Source organism: Mirounga angustirostris, unplaced genomic scaffold, assembly GCF_029215605.1.
Source record: "Mirounga angustirostris isolate CCGP_5_RB_7025 unplaced genomic scaffold, mMirAng1.0.hap1 SCAF_3, whole genome shotgun sequence".
In the NCBI taxonomy this organism is placed as follows: domain Eukaryota; kingdom Metazoa; phylum Chordata; class Mammalia; order Carnivora; family Phocidae; genus Mirounga; species Mirounga angustirostris.
The window spans coordinates 158,790,617-158,808,600 of record NW_026991711.1 but is presented as its reverse complement, the minus strand read 5'-3'; the positions used below and the strand labels follow the sequence as shown (position 1 = coordinate 158,808,600).

Sequence of the window (17,984 nt, the reverse complement as noted above, 5' to 3'; positions counted from 1 at the left end):
TTGTTTTCACAATGGAGGGTGGTCTGCTGTCTGGCCCACGGAACAGGTTCCAAAACATGGCTTCTCTGAAAAATAGAATTAACCAGTTAGAAATATGAATGGTGAAATAGTCAAAATCAAATGAAAATAGTACAAGGGGAAAAGTGGATGTGATTTGGTGGAGGAGCAAACCCAGAGTATTAGATGATTTATCTTTATGGGATACCTGAGTGAGATTTGAAAACATTTTCCAAAAAGCTTAGTACTTCTCTTGCCTGAGAGGCTAATTGAAACTTAGAGCACAGAAGGGAATCAATGAACAGATCATGGAAACACAAGAAAAGATCCAGGGTGTGGTGGGAAAGCGTAAGACTGCCACAGAAAGAGATCTCTCCCCTGAGTCCCACTATTGCTCTGCCAAAAGGAATAAAGGTCCTCACAGGTCCTATACACTATATGATGACAAGAAGGCTAGAATATTGCAAATCCAATGTATTATTCAGGCCTTCTCACCAAAGTGTTAGGATTTTTACACTCTCCTGGTGGTACTGGGTTTTATAAAAGAAAATCAGAACACATGGTGTCCTGGATATGGATACACTGATGAAGGACACTGTACAGAAATCTAAAATCTGGCCTCTCCAGCTTCCAAGATCCAATTATTTATACTATATGTGCTGACAAGCAGCTGCTACATTGAAATAAAACAGATAAGGGAACTTTAAGATTATAGGATATTAATATTAGCTACTGAGCAAAATTTCTAACCATTGAACAGTTACAATGCCCTTGAGATTTTATTTGAACAGCATTCTTTTCCATTCAGCTGTCTCACATTGCTTTCCTTAGAGATAAGAAGGGCTGTACAATATTCTTATAAAAACTACACTTATTCTTTCCTATGTCAATGGTTTATTTTACCCAACAAGTAATTATGAATTCCTTGTTGAGAATGCTGAAATCTGTGGCTACATAAATAAAAGACAGATAAAAAGGACTATTAAGCATTGTGCCAGGAGCTGTTAGTATGTTTGTTTTAGGAACCCTAACATCTAAACATTTATGCGTTATATTTTGTAAAGAGACTGTATGGAAATGATGACAATAGTTCTATGCCATAATGGCGTATCTGTAAATAGACAAATTCAGGCACCAAACTTCAATATGGCAGCATCAAATCCACCAATTTCCAAACAAAATAAATATATAAAATATATATTCATATTATATATTCACATATATATTCCAACATATCCAAATATATATTCCAATTAGGGCCTGGGGAAATTAAAAGAATTTAGAAAGGCTTTAGAGTCTAGAAGTCCAATTATGCCTCATGCCACCAGGATGCCAATAACATGTTCACCCTGATGAAAACATGTGAAAAAATAAATCCCCACCATTGCATCCTTGGAGCTTTCCTCGCTTTAAGCTGAAATTGACTATGAACTAAACATATTTTGGATGAGTTACTATTCCAGCTTCTTTTAACCTATTGACACGGTATTGCTAAATAGCTGTAGAGGAACGAAAAGTCACCATATAGAGAGCCAGTAAGTATAACTTCTATGGTCCCCTAGACAAAGAAATACGTCTTGGTTTCCCCAAATGCCAAATGAGGATTATAAAACCTATCACAAAACATAACACTGTTGCAAAACAAAACACTGTACCATTTAGGAGTGAAATCAATAAACCATGTGAAACCATTCACTTTTATTACCGTGAAGTTGCCTTCTTATTAGGAATTGGAACAGTTGAGATTTTACTAAGTCTCAAGTCCTTACCCCTAAGGTAACCAGATCACTAAATGAGTAACATTAGATCCTGCAGCTTAAGATAAAAAATTTAGTTCTTCACTTAAATTTTAAGTAAGCATTTTAATAACATCCAAGCTAAAAGTCAAGAATTCAAGCAAGAATAAAGTCATGCCATTTCTTAAGAAAAAAAAGTTTGAATAAAATATTAGAAGAGTACTCAGAAAAGAAAAGCAAATCAATATGAATGTATAAAGTAACATAAAAGACTATAATACAAAATGCTTAAATATAAAGGGACATGACCATAACACAAGAGTCATGGAAGGTCATACTTATAAATTTTTAAGAACATTTGAGATAGCATCAGGGCACCTGGGTGGCTCAGTCAGTTGAGCGACCAACTCTTGATTTCAGCTCGGGGCATGGTCTCAAGGTCGTGGGATCAAACCCTGCATCAGGCTCCCCACTCAGCAGGGGTCTGCTTGAGTTTCTTTCCCCTGCCCCTCCCCCCACCCACACATGTTTTCTCTCTCTCTGTCTCTCTCCTCCTAAAATAAGGAAGTAAATCTTAAAAAAAAACCATTTGAAATAGCATCAAATTTTACTCCAGGAAATTTAGTATTATTTCTATGAAATAAGATTTCTATGAAGTAATCTTCCTCCATTATGATCACGTGACCTTGGGAAAAAATACTTAACTTTTCTGTGGAAGGTTAAAATTTCCAAAAATGGCAATAGCAACATGTCTGGCTTCCCATGCTCTTTCAGAAACTTACCCTACCTACTCAATAGTTAAACTTTATCACACCCCTCCTCCTTAATACTGGACATGCCTTTATGGTCACCTTCATAGGTAGAAATGGTGCTGTGTGACTTACAAGGCAAGGTCATAAAGGTGATCTGGCTTTATCTTGGCTGGCTCTCTCAAGGAACACTGACTCTGTGAGAAAGCCCAGGCCACATGCAGCGGCTACCTGTAGATCTTCCAACTCAGGTCTCAGCTAGCACCGACTCCTGGCCCTGGGTGGGAACAAATGTTCAAATGATTCCAGCCCCTGGCCTTCAAATCATCCCAACTGACACCAGGTGGAACACCAGGTACCCAGCCCCCCATTGAACCCAACCTAAACTGCAGATAGGTGAGCAAAATGAATGGGCTCCATTCTTTAAACAGGGACGCTTGGGGGCAATTTGTTATGCAGCAATAGATAACTGAACAGTCTCTTAGCCCTGGTTTCCCTTCTACTGGAGACAATATCAATATCTAAGACAGTTTTGAGAACTAAATGAGCTGATACAGGTCGGCATTTAGCACAGCATGTGGCACCCAGAAGATAAGGTAAGTGCTAACTATTAAAGATGGGATCAGAAAATATATCATAAGGGAAAAAGCTGTTGAGAGGCAAGCATGAATTTAAATAAAGAGCTGGATGAGATAAAGAAGAAATCCTTTGAAATGAAAAACGTGATCGAATATTAAGCAGCAATACTGACAATATAGAATATAAAAATTTTTGTTGTAAAGGAAAGTCACAAGAAACCCCCCCAGGATTCAAAGAAAAGTGCAGAAAAATAGCATTACTACAGAAAAGATGAAGGAAACCTATGATGATGATAGGGCCAAATGCTGTTCCTAAAGAGACTAAAGCAGTGACACGAAGTGAATATGTTCCTAAATACACACACACACACACACACACACGCTGGAAAATGCAAAAAGAAAGCTTTTATAAGCTAAAAAGATACCTAACTCTACAAACTCACTATTTCCCAGATAAAAATAAAATTGAATTATCTGAAAATATACAGAGGCAAAGTCTTGATGAACATCAAGGAAAAAAAGAAACAACAAACATACAGGCAGGGGTAAAGTTTACTTAGAAAACAAATAAAGCTGCCTCAAAATCATTATTAACTTAGAGATACTGTTGTGTATTTTTAAGGGCTTTATTGAGGTATAATGTCATACAGTAAACTCCACATATTTAAAGCATACAATTTAATTACATTTTGATGTATGTGTAACATGTGAAGCCATCACCACAATCAAGATAATGAACATAGACACCCTCCCCAAAAGTGTCCTTCTGCCACTTTGAGCCCCTACACTCCGCACCGTCCTCAGGCAACCACTGATCCGTCACGAGTCATTAGTTTGCATTTCCAAACATTTATATTATTGGATATGCAGTATGTACTTTTTGTCGGACCTCTTTTACTCATTATAATTATTTTGAGATTTGGCAGTTTGTGTCTTCCAAGGAAGTTGTAGAATTTATGGGCTGAAAGTTTTCATATTCCCTTCTTTTCTTTTTTTTTTTTAAATCTTTTTTTTTTTAAATTTATTTATTTATTTATTTGAGAGAGAGAGAGAGAATGAGAAACAGCATGAGAGGGGATAGGGTCAGAGGGAGAAGCAAGCTCCCCGCTGAGCCGGGAGCCAGATGCGGGACTCGATCCCAGGACTCCGGGATCATGACCTGAGCCGAAGGCAGTCGCCCAACCGACTGAGCCACCCAGGCATCCATATTCCCTTCTTTTCTAATACAGATATTAACTGCTATAAATTTCCTCCTCTGAATGGCACTAGTGCTGTTCCATGAATTTTGATGATTTGTCACTTATGTTCAAAATAACTTCCGAGTTCCTTCTTGATTTCTTTTTTGACTAATGAATTATTTAGAAGTGCTTCACTTAGTTTCCAAATATTTGGAGATTTTCCGAAGGTCTTTCTATTATTGATTTCTAATGTAATTCCTTTGTAGTCAGAGAACACATCTTGTATAATTTTAATCCTCTTAAACCTATTGGGACTTGTTTTACGACCCAGAGTATGGTCTCTCCTGATAAATGTTCCCGTACATTTGAAAAAAGCATGTTTGCTACTGCTGTTGAGTGTAGTGTTGTATAAATGTCAGTTTTGTCAAGGTGGTTGATGATATTGTTTAAATCTCCTATATCCATATTTATTTTCTATTTAATCTATCAATTATTGAGGAAAGTATATTGAACTCTGACTATAATCATACGATTGTGCCTTTCTTCTGGCAATTCTATCAGTTTCTGCCTCATGTATTTTGAAGCACTGATTTTAGTTGCATAAGCATTTAGGATTGTGACATCTTCTTGATGAAGTGACTCCTTAATCACTAAGAAATGACCCTCTTTATCCCTGGTATCATTCATTGCTCTGAAATCTACTTCATCTGATATTAATACAGCCATTCCAGTTTTCTTTTGATTCATGTTAGCATGATATATCTTTCCCATCTATTTACTTTTAACCTGTGTCCTTCTATTTAAGGTGTACTTCTTATAGACCGCATACTGTTTAGTCTTATTTTATCCAATCTGACAATTTTATTTATACAATTACATTTAATGTGATTACTGACATGGTTAGCTTTAAGACAATCATCTTGCTAGCTAATTTTTTTCCACCATCTCTTCTTTATTCCTTTTTTTTTTTCTATTTCTGCCTTCCTTGGGATTAATTGAATACATTCTTCTGATTCAATTTTATCTCTTCAGTTGGCTTACTAGTTATTGCTCTTTGCTTTCTTGTTTTAGTGGTTGATTTAGGATTGTGATAAATTACTCTTTAACTTACCACAATCAGCCTTCAAGTGGTATCAGACTATTTCACACATAGTACTGGACTCTTTCTCTCCTACCAGTTTGGTGCTATTCTTATCACACATTTTCCTTTTATATCTTTTACAATTTCCTTATTACCTTGTTGTTTTTGTTTAGATAGTCATTTACCTCTTTGAGATTTAAGTAAACACTTTTTAATCTATTTACTCCTATAGTTGCTATTCCTAGTGTTCTTTATTCCTTTGTGTAGATTCATATTTTCATCTGCCATCATTTCCTCCATTCTGGAGGAATTCTGTTGAGAGTTTAGTCAAACTACTCCATAATATTGCTGCCTCAGCATCCACTTTGTGTGGCCAGGAGGCCTGTGAAGGCCTTGAACTGACACTAGCCCCTTTCTTGAATGCATGTTCTAGATAACAGTGCACAGAGTCATAAGTAAATACAATTTCCTGATATAAATCCCATAAACCACCCTTGTGATAAACAGTCTCTCCCCCTCCCAGAGCCTTCTCCTTGAGTGCCCTGTAGATAAGACCCCCACAAAGCTTATCAAAACCCCACTTTTGAATTGGCCAATCCAGCCTTAGCCCAAGAACCCCAAAGCTCTCCACCACAGACCCAAAATAAAGGTATGTGCCCTTGGTCCCCCACTTTCCTTCTGCCTGTACCCTGCCTTGACCTCCCCATGGTCCCTTATTAAGGCATGCCATGTACATTTTCCAGCACTTGTGAGTAACAAACTTCTCTATTTCAATTCCCTTGTGACCTCTGTGGAACCATCCAACACCTTGGGACTCGACTTAATAAATGATCATTTAACAAAATCATAACTTCCTTTAACATTTCTTTTACTGAAGGTGTGCTGGTGATGAGTTCTTTCATCTTTTGAAATTGTTTATATCACATTTAGTTTTGAAAGGCACTTTCACTGGGCATAGAATTCTAGAATTAGGTTTTTGCTTCTCTTTCAGTATTTAAAGTTGCTCCATTGTCATCTCACTTACATGGTTTACACTAAATAATATTCTTTCTAATTTTCTGTGTACTATACATACATGTTTTATTTCACTGTCTACTTTTAAGATATTCTCAGTATCACTACTTTTGAATAATTTTATTATAATATGTCTTGGTTGTTTACCTCGTATTTCTGGTCGTTGGGATTTTTTTAAGGTTCTTAGATATGTGGCTTTATAGTTTTCATTCAAAGAGTTTTCTCAGTCGTTATTTATTCAAATATTTTTTCTTCCCCCCCCCACCAATTTTGCATGTATTAGATTTCTTGGAGTTATTTCACTATTCACTGGTGCTCAGTTCATTATGTAAACTCTCTTTTCTGTGTTTCTTTTTTTTTAAGTAACTCACTGATAATTTACATAACATAAAATTCACCCTTTTAAACTACACAGTAGTTTTTAGTACATTCACAAAGCTGTGCAACCATCATCAGTATCTAATTCCAGAACATTTCATCACCCCAAAAAGAAACGACATACCCATCAGCAGTCACTCCCCATCCCACCTCCTCCCAGCCCCTGAAAACCACTAGCGTACTTTCCATCTCCACAGATTTGCCTCTTACGGACATTTCATACAAAAGGAATCACAATATGTGGCCTCCCTGCCTCGCTTTCTTAACTTAGCATAATGTTTTCAAGGTTCATTCATGTTGTAACATGTATCGATACTTCATTTCTTTTTATTGTTGAATAGCCCATTTTGTGGATATGCTATCTCTTTCATCCTTTCATCTGTTGATGGACACTTGGATTGTTTCCACTTTTTGGCTATTCTGAATAATGCTGCTATGAGCATTTGTGGACATGTATTTTCATTTTTCTTGAGTATACACCTAGAAGTGGAATCGCTGGTCATATAGTAACTCTATGTTTAATTTTTGATGAAGTGCCAGGCTCTTTTCCAAAGCAGCTGGACCGTTTTCCATTTCGCTAATAGTGTATGATGGTTCTAATTTCTCTACATCCTCACTAGCACTTGTTACTACCTGTCTTTTTTTTATTGTAGCATTCCTGGTGAGTGAGAAGTGGTATCTCATTGTGGTTTCAACTTAAATTTTCCTGATTATCAATGACGTTAAGCATCCTTCCATTTGCTTATTGCCCACTTGTATATCTTCTCTGAAGAAATGTCTATTCAGATCCTTTGTCCATTTTTAAAACTGGGTTGTCTTTTTATGATGCTGTAGTGATTCTTTATGTATCCTGGATGCCAGTCCTTTATCAGACATACAAGTTGTAAACTCATTCTACAGATTGTCTTTTCACTTTCTTGATGGTGCCATTTGAAGTACAAAAGTTTTTAATTTTAAGGAAGTTCAATCTTATTTCTTCCTTTGTTACTTGTGTTTTTGGTGTCATATCTAAAATTCATAGCCTTAACCCAGGATTGCAAAATTTTTTCCTATATTTTCTTCTAAGGGTTTTGTAGTTTATATATATATATATGGCAAAAATTATATTTAAAATTTTTTAAATTCCCCCAAAGAATCTACCAGAATCTAGAGTAAACATCATATATAATGATGAAATACTGCAAAATTCTTCTGAGATTGGGAAGGAGAAAGGATGTTTACTAACATCATTTCTATTGAATATTATATTGGAGGTTTTAACCAGTTCTACAAATCAAGAAAAACAGATGAAACACATAAGTAAAATGCATACGGATGAGAAAAGATAAAACTGTCATTATTTGCAGATGACATGATCTATACCTATAAAGTCCAAAATAATAAATAGATAATTAAAATCAACAAGTAGTTTAGCAAGTTCACTTGATACATGATCATTACAAAACAATCTATTATATTTTTATATACAATTTAGAAATTTGTTTTAAAGTGTTACTATTTATAATAGCATGAAAAACATCAAATACCTAGGAATAGATCTACTGAAAGATCTGCAAGGCTTTTATACAGAAATCTATACAATTGTATTAAGAGAAATTAAATAAGACCTGAATAAATGGAGTAATATACCATGCAGATGGATTGGAATACTCAATAATGTGAATATGTCTGAACTCCCCAAAATGATATATCCATTCAATGTAACACCAATAAAAATTCCAGAAGGTACCTCATAGAAATTGATATATGGAAATGCAAAGAACCAAAAATAACCAAGGAAATGTTGAAGAAGAAGAGGAGTGGGGAGGCCTACTCTCTCTGATACCAAAACATTACAAACCTATCATAATTAAAACAGTGCAGTAATGTTGCCAGGACAGACACAGACGAATGGAACCAAACAGAGATTCTAGAAATAGATGCACACATACATGGGTGCTTCATTTTTTACAAGGGTGGCATTACAGAGGAGTGGGTAGAGAATAGTCTACAGTAAATAGGCTGGGTCAACTGATTATCCACATTGAGAACAAATGAAATTAGATGTCTACCTTCCTCTATACACAAAAAGCAAGGGTAGGATTGTAGATTTAAATGTGAAAAGTAAACCAAGAAAGCTACTAACAGGCAATATAGGAGAATATTTTCATGAGCATAGGTGGACAAAGATGTCTTAACACTAATCATAAAGGAAAAAATCATAACTTGGATTAAATTAGGGATCTGTATGTCAAAAGACATTAGTAATATATATGACAAACACAGGGTGAAGATTCTTATTAGGTAAATGCCTCTTAAAAATAATAATAAAAAGATAAAAAGTTACCATCCCATTCAAAAATGATCAGAAAACTCATAACTATCTATATGAAATTATCCATAGTCAATGAACATACTAATACATGTTCACTTTCAATAGAGAGTAGACATAAAGACAAATAAGATTTTTTCATCTAGCAGATTGGCAAAAATATAAAAAACAATAATTAAATTTAGTATTAGATTTGAGCACTCTCATAAACTCCTGGTGGGAATTGAAATTGGATACATTTTTTGGAGACTATTTGGCAATGTATTTCAAAATCCCTAAAAAAAATCTATGTATCCTTTGACCCAACAATTCTACTTCTAGAAATTTATCCTAAAGAAAAAATTGAACCACTTTGAAAAAATGGGTTTTCATCACTGCAATGCTTATATAACAAGAAATTAGAAGAGAAAACAGGGGATTGGCTAAATATGTTATGATAATCCATATAATTAGACACTAACACTAATTTGAATCAAGAATCGCGACCGAAGGGGCGCCTGGGTGGCTCAGTTGGTTAAGCGACTGCCTTCGGCTCAGGTCATGATCCTGGAGTCCCGGGATCGAGTCCCGCATCGGGCTCCCTGCTCAGCAGGGGGTCTGCTTCTCCCTCTGACCCTCTTCCCTCTTGTGCTGTCTCTCATTCTCTCTCTCAAATAAATAAATAAAATCTTTAAAAAAAAAAAAAAAAGAATCGCGACCGAAGACATCTAAGACATCTAAAGCAGGATGTGACATAAATGAGAGAAGAAGCTCTTTGGCAAATTAGGCAGCACATGCCCCTCTTGGAGAAGGCAGCTCCAATTAATTGATAACAAGTAAGATGTGGGGAGGTGTGGAAGGGTGTCTAGTGTCATCAGAATACCCAATCTTTTAGAAGAAGGAGAAAATTAAATTTTTATGTGAAATTTCCTGATTTTTAAAAGTTGTCTATTGTTTAAAATTTTTTGAAAAAGATTCAGTGGCCAAATAAAATACGTTATTAGTGGACTAGATTCAATTCAAAGGCTGAGAGCCCCAATATATATACATATATATTTATTGACAGAAAGAGATTCATGATGTATTGTCTTTATTGTGTGAAAAGATTATTACAAAAACACTTTATATAATGTGATCTCACTTTTCTTAAAAATCAAAGCATATTTAGATGTATGTATAATCAAAGCATATTCAGGTCTGAAGGGGTATAAATCTAAATGTTAATAGTGGGTGATTGTTTTACATATCTCTGTTTTTGCATGTTTAATATTGATGGTTAGTATTTTATTATCAAAGAATACAATAAAGTTCTTCTGATTTGTGGTTATAAAGGAAAGAGTTAGTAGTTCAGTTTAAAATTTTGAGAATTAAACTAAAAATCAAAACCACTGAACTCTTGCACATAAATTCAGACAAACCAGAACCCAAAGTCGATTCTTCCATTTACTATATCAATGGCTCTGTCAGTGATAATATCTACCATCTATGCTTCAAATCCCCTTGGTAATGTAAAAACTAATAAACAAAAACAGAATTAATATCTACCATTACCTTCTTCGTATCGTCAAAAGCTAAGTGGACAGAAGGAGGATTTTTCTACTGCAGTACAAGTCTGGAAAGAAGATAGACGCTGGTAGGACATAATAATGTAAAAAGTTTTGTTTGTTTTTATTATTCTATCCAGAGGCAAGACCATTCTCAAAATCTAAAGCTCCACCCTGCCCCACCCCTCACTCCCTGACTAGTAATCATACCCAATGCAGTGGAGTAGAGAATGGCAGACAACCCATTGCCAGAAGTAGCGTTAGATGAGGTGGAACCCCTACTTGTGTTTTGTTTTGGTTTTGCTTTTCAAACTCTATTTAAGCTAAAAACAAAAACAGTTCAAGAGCATTTGGGCAAGTCCCTAAATGTGAGTGGAACTCCAAGACAAGTGGAATAAACTAGGGAAGCCACTTTTAAGGATTGGCTTTGACCCTCAAGGAAAGAAATTAATAATATTCTTTGAGCATTTTCACTCTTTATCTACTCTTCTCGCCTCTCTGTACCACCAGTAAAGGCATGGACTTCTCTGAATAGAATTCAGGGAGGTGAAGAGGTCCACAGGTGAAACCTACCAATGGGCTGATGTAAAGTGGGTTTTGTTTCTGTCTCTATCACCTCCTTTTTATCATAAGGAGTTCAGACACCTGCATTCTAATATTCCTTTTACTGGGCAGGTTAAGTATAATGGAGGGTAAAGAAATTTTTTCAGGCGATTGTAGTACCATTGGAAACCTACCTTAAAATGAGCTCATGAACCTCCCCAAGTGCCCAGTTTGAAACCCAAGGAGAAATTTCATCATTTTGGGTCCATGGAAATATACCCTTTGAGATATTTTTAATATAATATTATTATATGTCATTATTTTCATTATTTTTTTCTCTTTTTAATGAATTCACAATAAAGGAAAACAATAAAAGTGTTGTTTCATATCTTTACTTTCAGTAATGTGCAACACGAACATAATAGTGTTAAGAAGTCAGAAATAACTCAACACAGTAGCTATAGAAGATGCTTATATTTGCAAAATGTCAACAATTATCTTCCCTAGGTTCCCCCAAAACTGGTCTATTTGTTAATCAAATTAATTAAGAAGCTTTTCAAAATAAAAGCAATGTTTTAAATAAATATATTTTCATAACCATAGAACATTTAGTTCTTCTGGAGGTAACAAACATTTTACACTCAAGTACTTTATGAAGATATTAGGGTAAAAATTATCTGATGCAATTATAAATGTACCCTAGTTTGCTTCTTTTGTGTGTGTCTTTGTTCATGTATAAAAATTATATCATATTTGTAATGTTAGTTCTTAAATCATCACAAAGATGTTATCTGACCCACAGAATTTATATCAGCTCAACATGATAATGTGGTATTGTTTAAACAATGTCTTTCAATTTAAATTTAGTACAACAAATTATATTTAATCAAAGACAAGACCTCCTGGCTGCTCATGTCCATTACAGAAAATGAATGCTAGACTCCCAGTTTGGAAGAATGAGACCTTCCAACAAATCTCAACCTTGAAATTTTATAACTGAAAATCATGTCACATCAAAATACTAATTACAACAGAGCTCTCACTGTGTTTCAGAGTTCCGCAGAGGTGGGTATAAATTCATTTATGATCAGCTTTTCCATGAAATCATATGTTTATTAAACAACTACCAAAAAACTCTCTAAAAATTGATTTTATTTAATAAATAGTTTAAAGAGTTTCTAACTGAAGAAATGATTTTGCTGACCTCAGAAATTCTGATCACTTGTTTATCTTTCACTCACTTTTATTTCTACTGTGATTCTTAAGAATTTTCTAATTGATATTTAATCTATCAAAACATCTATGCATTGGTAAATTTGGCTTCCTTTGATAATAACCTATGTTAAGATCTCTAAATTAAATGACAAAGTAAATTAAACACAGTAACCGGTTATAGTAAGTGCTCTTTAGAATTTCAGATTAACAAATTTGTCCCAAAATGATAAAGTAATAACTTACTAAATGAATAATGCAATGTAGAATAGATTTTCATAGGATCTCAAGCTCTCTTTCTCAATCTCTCTTTTTCTCTCTCTGTCACTTTCTGGTTCTTTCTCTCTCTCTCTCTGTCTCTCTCTGTATCTGTCTCTCTCTCTCGCTCGCTCTCTCTCTCACACACACACACACACACACACACATACACATGCTCCCACCCACATCCATACATAGGTATGTACACACATCCCAGAATTTTTAAACACTACTAAAGGTTTTAACTTAGATAAATTAACTACATTAAAATACTGACATTGTGAAAATATCTATGTCCAACACCCCACAGAGGGCATCTTTTTGTGAACTTCTAAAAAGCTGAAAGAAAGAAAACCAGAGAGAAAACCCGGAGTCCTCGAGGGGAAGGCTGGGTGCGCGTGTTGGTACTGCACAGGTTCACAGCTTCCCATTCTCCTCGCCACTCTCTTTCTCCTCGATGGCTTCCAGGCTACGTTTGCTCTTGGCTTCTGCACCACTGCTGAGTGCTTTACTAAGTCCACAGGACAAGCACGCCAGCTGGATCTGCTTCATGTTTTCTATGGCTTCATTCTTGGCATTCTTCAACAGATCTCCTTGGCCCTACAAACAAGGAGAAATATACACCAAAGAAGAAAGTTATGGACCAGGCGTATCCTGAGTAACATCACTCTATATATTTGTGCTACTGCTCAGGGAGGAAATGGACCCAGACCCTCAGAGCTCACTTTTGCAGGGATTATCCCCAGGCTCTTTTCTGGCCCTGTTCAGGGTCTTTGCTCTTTAAGCCCAGGACCTCAACTTTAGCCTTCCCAATCAGCTCTGTGGTTGCCAGTAGGCTCTTGAGATTCCTGCAGTAAGGAATAACCTCGGGGGGGGGGGGGCATCCTCTGCATTACTGAGGATGGTGAACCCGTCCCCTCCCCATGGTCTGCAACTTTGCACACTGCTGCAACTCCCGTCCCACCCAGGCCCAGCATTTCTAGGCTTGGGAGAAAACCAGGAAAGAAGCTCTTCTTTAAAGAACTGAAAATTAAATCAGCCCCTCAGTGTACAAGAGCTTACAAATCAAAACATCTTCTGTAAAGTAAAACACACACCATTATGCTTGGTAAGCTGGGTTTTTATACATTGGGTTATCCTTGCAATCTGCCTTTTAATAAATTATTAATTATCCATATTCCCTCTGTCTTTTCCATCACCCTAAAGACAATGTTTCCATCTGGCTGATGGAGAAAAAAAAGGGGGGGGCTTCGGAGGCTCAGTATGTCAATCAAAACAAAAAGCAAATGAGGATCGCAGGAAATCATCAGCTCTCAGGAACATCAGCGCTTGAGAAAGACTTTTTCTCCTTTTTTTATTTCTTATTTTACTTCTTCATTAAAAATGACCAAGTATATAAGCTGATGCTGACCCAGGCACCTGAAGGACCAAGTGTGGGGAAGCCGGAACCTACTCCCATGGGGCACAGACAAAAGAGGACATGGTCCCTCCTCTCTCCCCTCTCCATTCCCACTGCAGTGCTGAGGTGACCGCGAACTGCAGAGGACAGTGTGGGAGGATGCAGACACTGATGGCTGGAGAGTTCCTCCACAAAGCACAGACTCAGCGAAAGGATAAGTCACTTATTTTATCCAACGTGCTACATGATACGCTGTTTAATTTGATGAGTCGTTTTTCCTCAGGGTGTCCGACGAAACACATGTTTAAAAATGCCGTAGCATATTCCATTCCTCAAAATCTACACAAGCACTTGCACAGCACTATGTAATAGTAGTGAAATCCTTCTAATAAAAGGCTTTAACTAAATGGGATACACAGGATGGCTTTTCCTAATATTTTTGTTAAAGTGGACTTATCCCAATCACCTCAGTCACGGAAAGGGATTTTATAAGTGGACGTGGAAGTTTTATATTATAGTCTAGCTTTCCCATGAGGAGAAAAGAGGCAGAGCCTGATGAGGTTTAATGACTGACCCAAGGTCACAGCTGGGACTGAAGTCCAGGTCTTGGACCTCAGTCCAGTGTCCTATTTCCCACACCATGTTTATAATTTAGACTAAGACTAAATACTAGAAGGGACGCCTGGGTGGCTCAGTCGTTAAGTGTCTGCCTTCAGCCCAGGGTCCTGGGATCGAGTCCCACATTGGGCTCCTTGCTCAGTGAGGAGCCTGCTTCTCCCTCTCCCTCTGCTGCTCCCCCTGCTTGTTCTCTCTCTCCCTCTGACAAATAAATAAAAATCTTTAAAAAAAGGGGGGGGGGCGCCTGGGTGGCTCAGTTGGTTAAGCGACTGCCTTCGGCTCAGGTCATGATCCTGGAGTCCTGGGATCGAGTCCCACATCGGGCTCCCTGCTCAGCAAGGGGTCTGCTTCTCCCTCTGCCCTCTTCCCTCTAGTGCTCTCTGTCTCTCATTCTCTCTCTCTCAAATAAATAAATAAAATCTTTTAAAAAAATAAATAAATAAAATAAATTAAAAAAAAAAAGACTAAAGACTAGAAAATGAACACTCTGTCATAGAAAGATGGATTTTCTAAAGAAAAATATTCACTATGCCAGCAGAATTTGGGGAGTCAGTTCTGAACACTGATGAGTCCCCTCTGGACACTGAAAAACAAAGTCACATCCACTTGGAAAAGTGCAATTCTTAAATAATAATAATAATAATAATACATATTAAGTGCTTACTCTGACATGCACTCTTTTTTGTGCTTTACATATGTTCATTCATTCAATTGTCACAGCAACCCTACGAAGATAGACACTTTTCTTATTCTCGGTTTATTGATAAAAAAAAAAAAAAAAAAAGCTGAGGCCCAGAGCAGTCCCCTTTCCCAGAGTCATGCAGCTACTACATGGTAGAGCTGGGGTTTAAATGAAGTCCAGCAGTTGGCTCCAGAGTCTGCAGTCTTGACCACTACGTGATACGGCATCTCTTCAAGGAAAATCATGCACTCTCTCCAAAGCACGTTAGAGCCTCCTATTCATTGTTACCCATGAAAACAACGCAGATATAAAGAAAATCATTGCTCATGTGGCAGAGTCTGACAGAACTTGGAGGTGGTATCTAGAGACTCGGGCAGATCAGGTGCACCAAGGACACGCTGGCAAGAACAAAAGTCAGGCTTAGTTTTGCTCTAGCTCCAACTATTTCTCCCTGGGCTACTTGCTCTTCTGTAAACATGAAAATAACCTTCAGCCTTCCTCACAGTGTTAAAGATTAAAGAAACAATGTTGAAGAGTTGTTTGTAATTTTGGTAATCACAAGTAAACTACGCTATAAGGTGACATGAAAAGCAGGTATCACGTCTACTACTATAATGAATATCTTGGCACTGTACAAATGTTAAGATATAAATTTCACTAATCTGTCTAAAATGCATCTGCAAGAGTCTGTTTTGCAGAGATAGGTATATTGCCACTGGTTTTACAAATTGAAAGATTCCCTTAAAAACCAAACTGTATTAACAAAAAGATCAGATCCACACTCATTTTCAGTGTTACTTTTAAGAGATCATTGTCCTTTTAGTTCTAAACGTTTCATTAAGCATTTTAAAATTGCAACAAAAGCAAAATTGGCATCTTCCCTAATTGCAAGAGAAGAGTGAAACATGCAAAAATATCAAGCTGGATGCCACGAATGCATAATGTTCTCCCCTCCCCTTGTTCTGCAGCAGGTTATGAAACCTATCTGATTAATCAGCCGGAATGTTGTCTCATCAGTTCCGAGAGGTGGCATGCAAGCCCGTGTGCCAGACTGTGCCAGTTCCGGTACACAGAAGTCCCTCTCTCCAGAAAACAATGGCCAATTGGAGAAAACAGTGGTGGCAGTGCACGAAAACACAACTACATCATCTCCCGATAACCAGGAGACACCGTGTCCTGGCTGAACCACACGGGCAGAAAAGAAATAGAAAAAGAAACTCAATTGTTAACTAATACAAAAAGACAAAATCAAAGACTAGTTTTACAATTGAATTTTTACATTCTACGTTGAAACATTTAATGTAAACATTTTTTTTCCTGTTCTTTAAAGAAGGAAGAATAAAGGTCATCTTTCTGTTCTGTGGCCCAAGGAATCCACTCCGGGAGTCCTCCCTCTTAGGATATCAGAACCAGGAAAGACTCATACCAGGCAAAACTATAAAAAGAGAGAAGTTTATTGTTAACAACCCCCACCCTGGCATTCCTTTTTAGTACTTTTTCCCATTTTATGTGCTGCAATTTCCCCTGGCCAACGAGTATCCGTCTCTCAACTCTGTTACGCTCCCTCTCAAACTCCTAACAAGCCAGCCTATACGGTATCTCCTCTGTCAAACATTTTTGTCCTATGTATCATTTCCTACAAGATGTATTAGGTATTCAGATCAGCTGATCAATTTAAAGGGATTAGTGTGTTGTGTGTATTTAACGAGTATTGTAACAGGCACTTCCAAAGAAATATGCTCAAAAATACTCCTCAAGTAGAGGTCTTGGGAGAGAAGGAGAGGAGAGAATTTTACTTGGTATTATATAAATCAAAACACTTCTTGGATACTAAAATATCTCTGGGATTGTTATGACCTGAAATGTAAAATTAATGTACAATGTGATCAATGAACACTCAGTTTGAAAGAAATGTCAAGCTACTGCCAATGTTTTGATATTCTAGCAATCTCATGGCAATTTGTAATTTCCCTCCTCTGATGTTAGGAATGCTTCAGAAAAAAAAAAAAAAACGAGGACCGCTTTAACCCAAAGAAAAGCAGAAGTAATAGAGGGCATCTCAGGCAGACTGATGCTGATGGGACAACAGGACTATCAAAAATCTCAAGGGCAATGGCCACCAACTCAGCCTCCACAATTATTTGGCTTCCAAAATTAAGAGTCCATGGAAATCCCTGCGTATTTAAAGAGTAACTCTTGGCATCACAGAAAACCATAGAGAGATCACTATAGAGATTTTGAATCTAAAAATTAGTGATGATTAATGAATTTTTTTAAAAAGAGATTAAGCAGTCATAACCAAATCCTTACAACTGCATTAGATTGCAACTAAAACACATTACCTAAAAATCAAGAAATATCTGATACAATTTAGACTGTAAATGGGCTTGCTGTACAATGCCACAAGTTTTATTACTACTAATAAACTTATTACTGACAGTAAAATATCATCACAACCCTACATAGAAGCTAACACTTTATTGAACACTTAATAAACTAAGTATAAGCAAATTTGCACAGATTATCTCATTATATCATAACTGTAAAAAAAACTGGAATTCTAAATGTAAGGAGCTTATTAGTTATATATTTGGAAGTTATCTATTAAGAACATATTTTATTATCTGTCAAAAGACATTCAGGATTTTTATTATTCCTCTTCTACTAAGAAAGGCAACTCCCTCCCTGCCCAACACCGTTCAAAAATAATTTTGACTACAATCTGGC

The 17,984-nt window shown here is 36.6% G+C and overlaps 1 protein-coding gene across 3 annotated transcripts in view; it reads right to left on the bottom strand.

Moving 5' to 3' along the window:
• Positions 1-9,274: 9,274 nt before the first annotated feature.
• Positions 9,275-17,984, bottom strand: part of PLCL1 (phospholipase C like 1 (inactive)) — a 365,254-nt gene continuing 356,544 nt past the window's right edge. For 2 of the 3 annotated variants that reach the window (XM_064586875.1, XM_064586874.1), the window contains exon 6: positions 9,275-13,158. In XM_064586875.1, coding sequence (XP_064442945.1) covers positions 12,976-13,158 — 183 coding nt within the window. In that variant the 3' untranslated portion in view covers positions 9,275-12,975. The remainder of the gene's footprint in view (positions 13,159-17,984) is intronic. The other variant, XR_010410263.1, reaches the window with a different exon arrangement.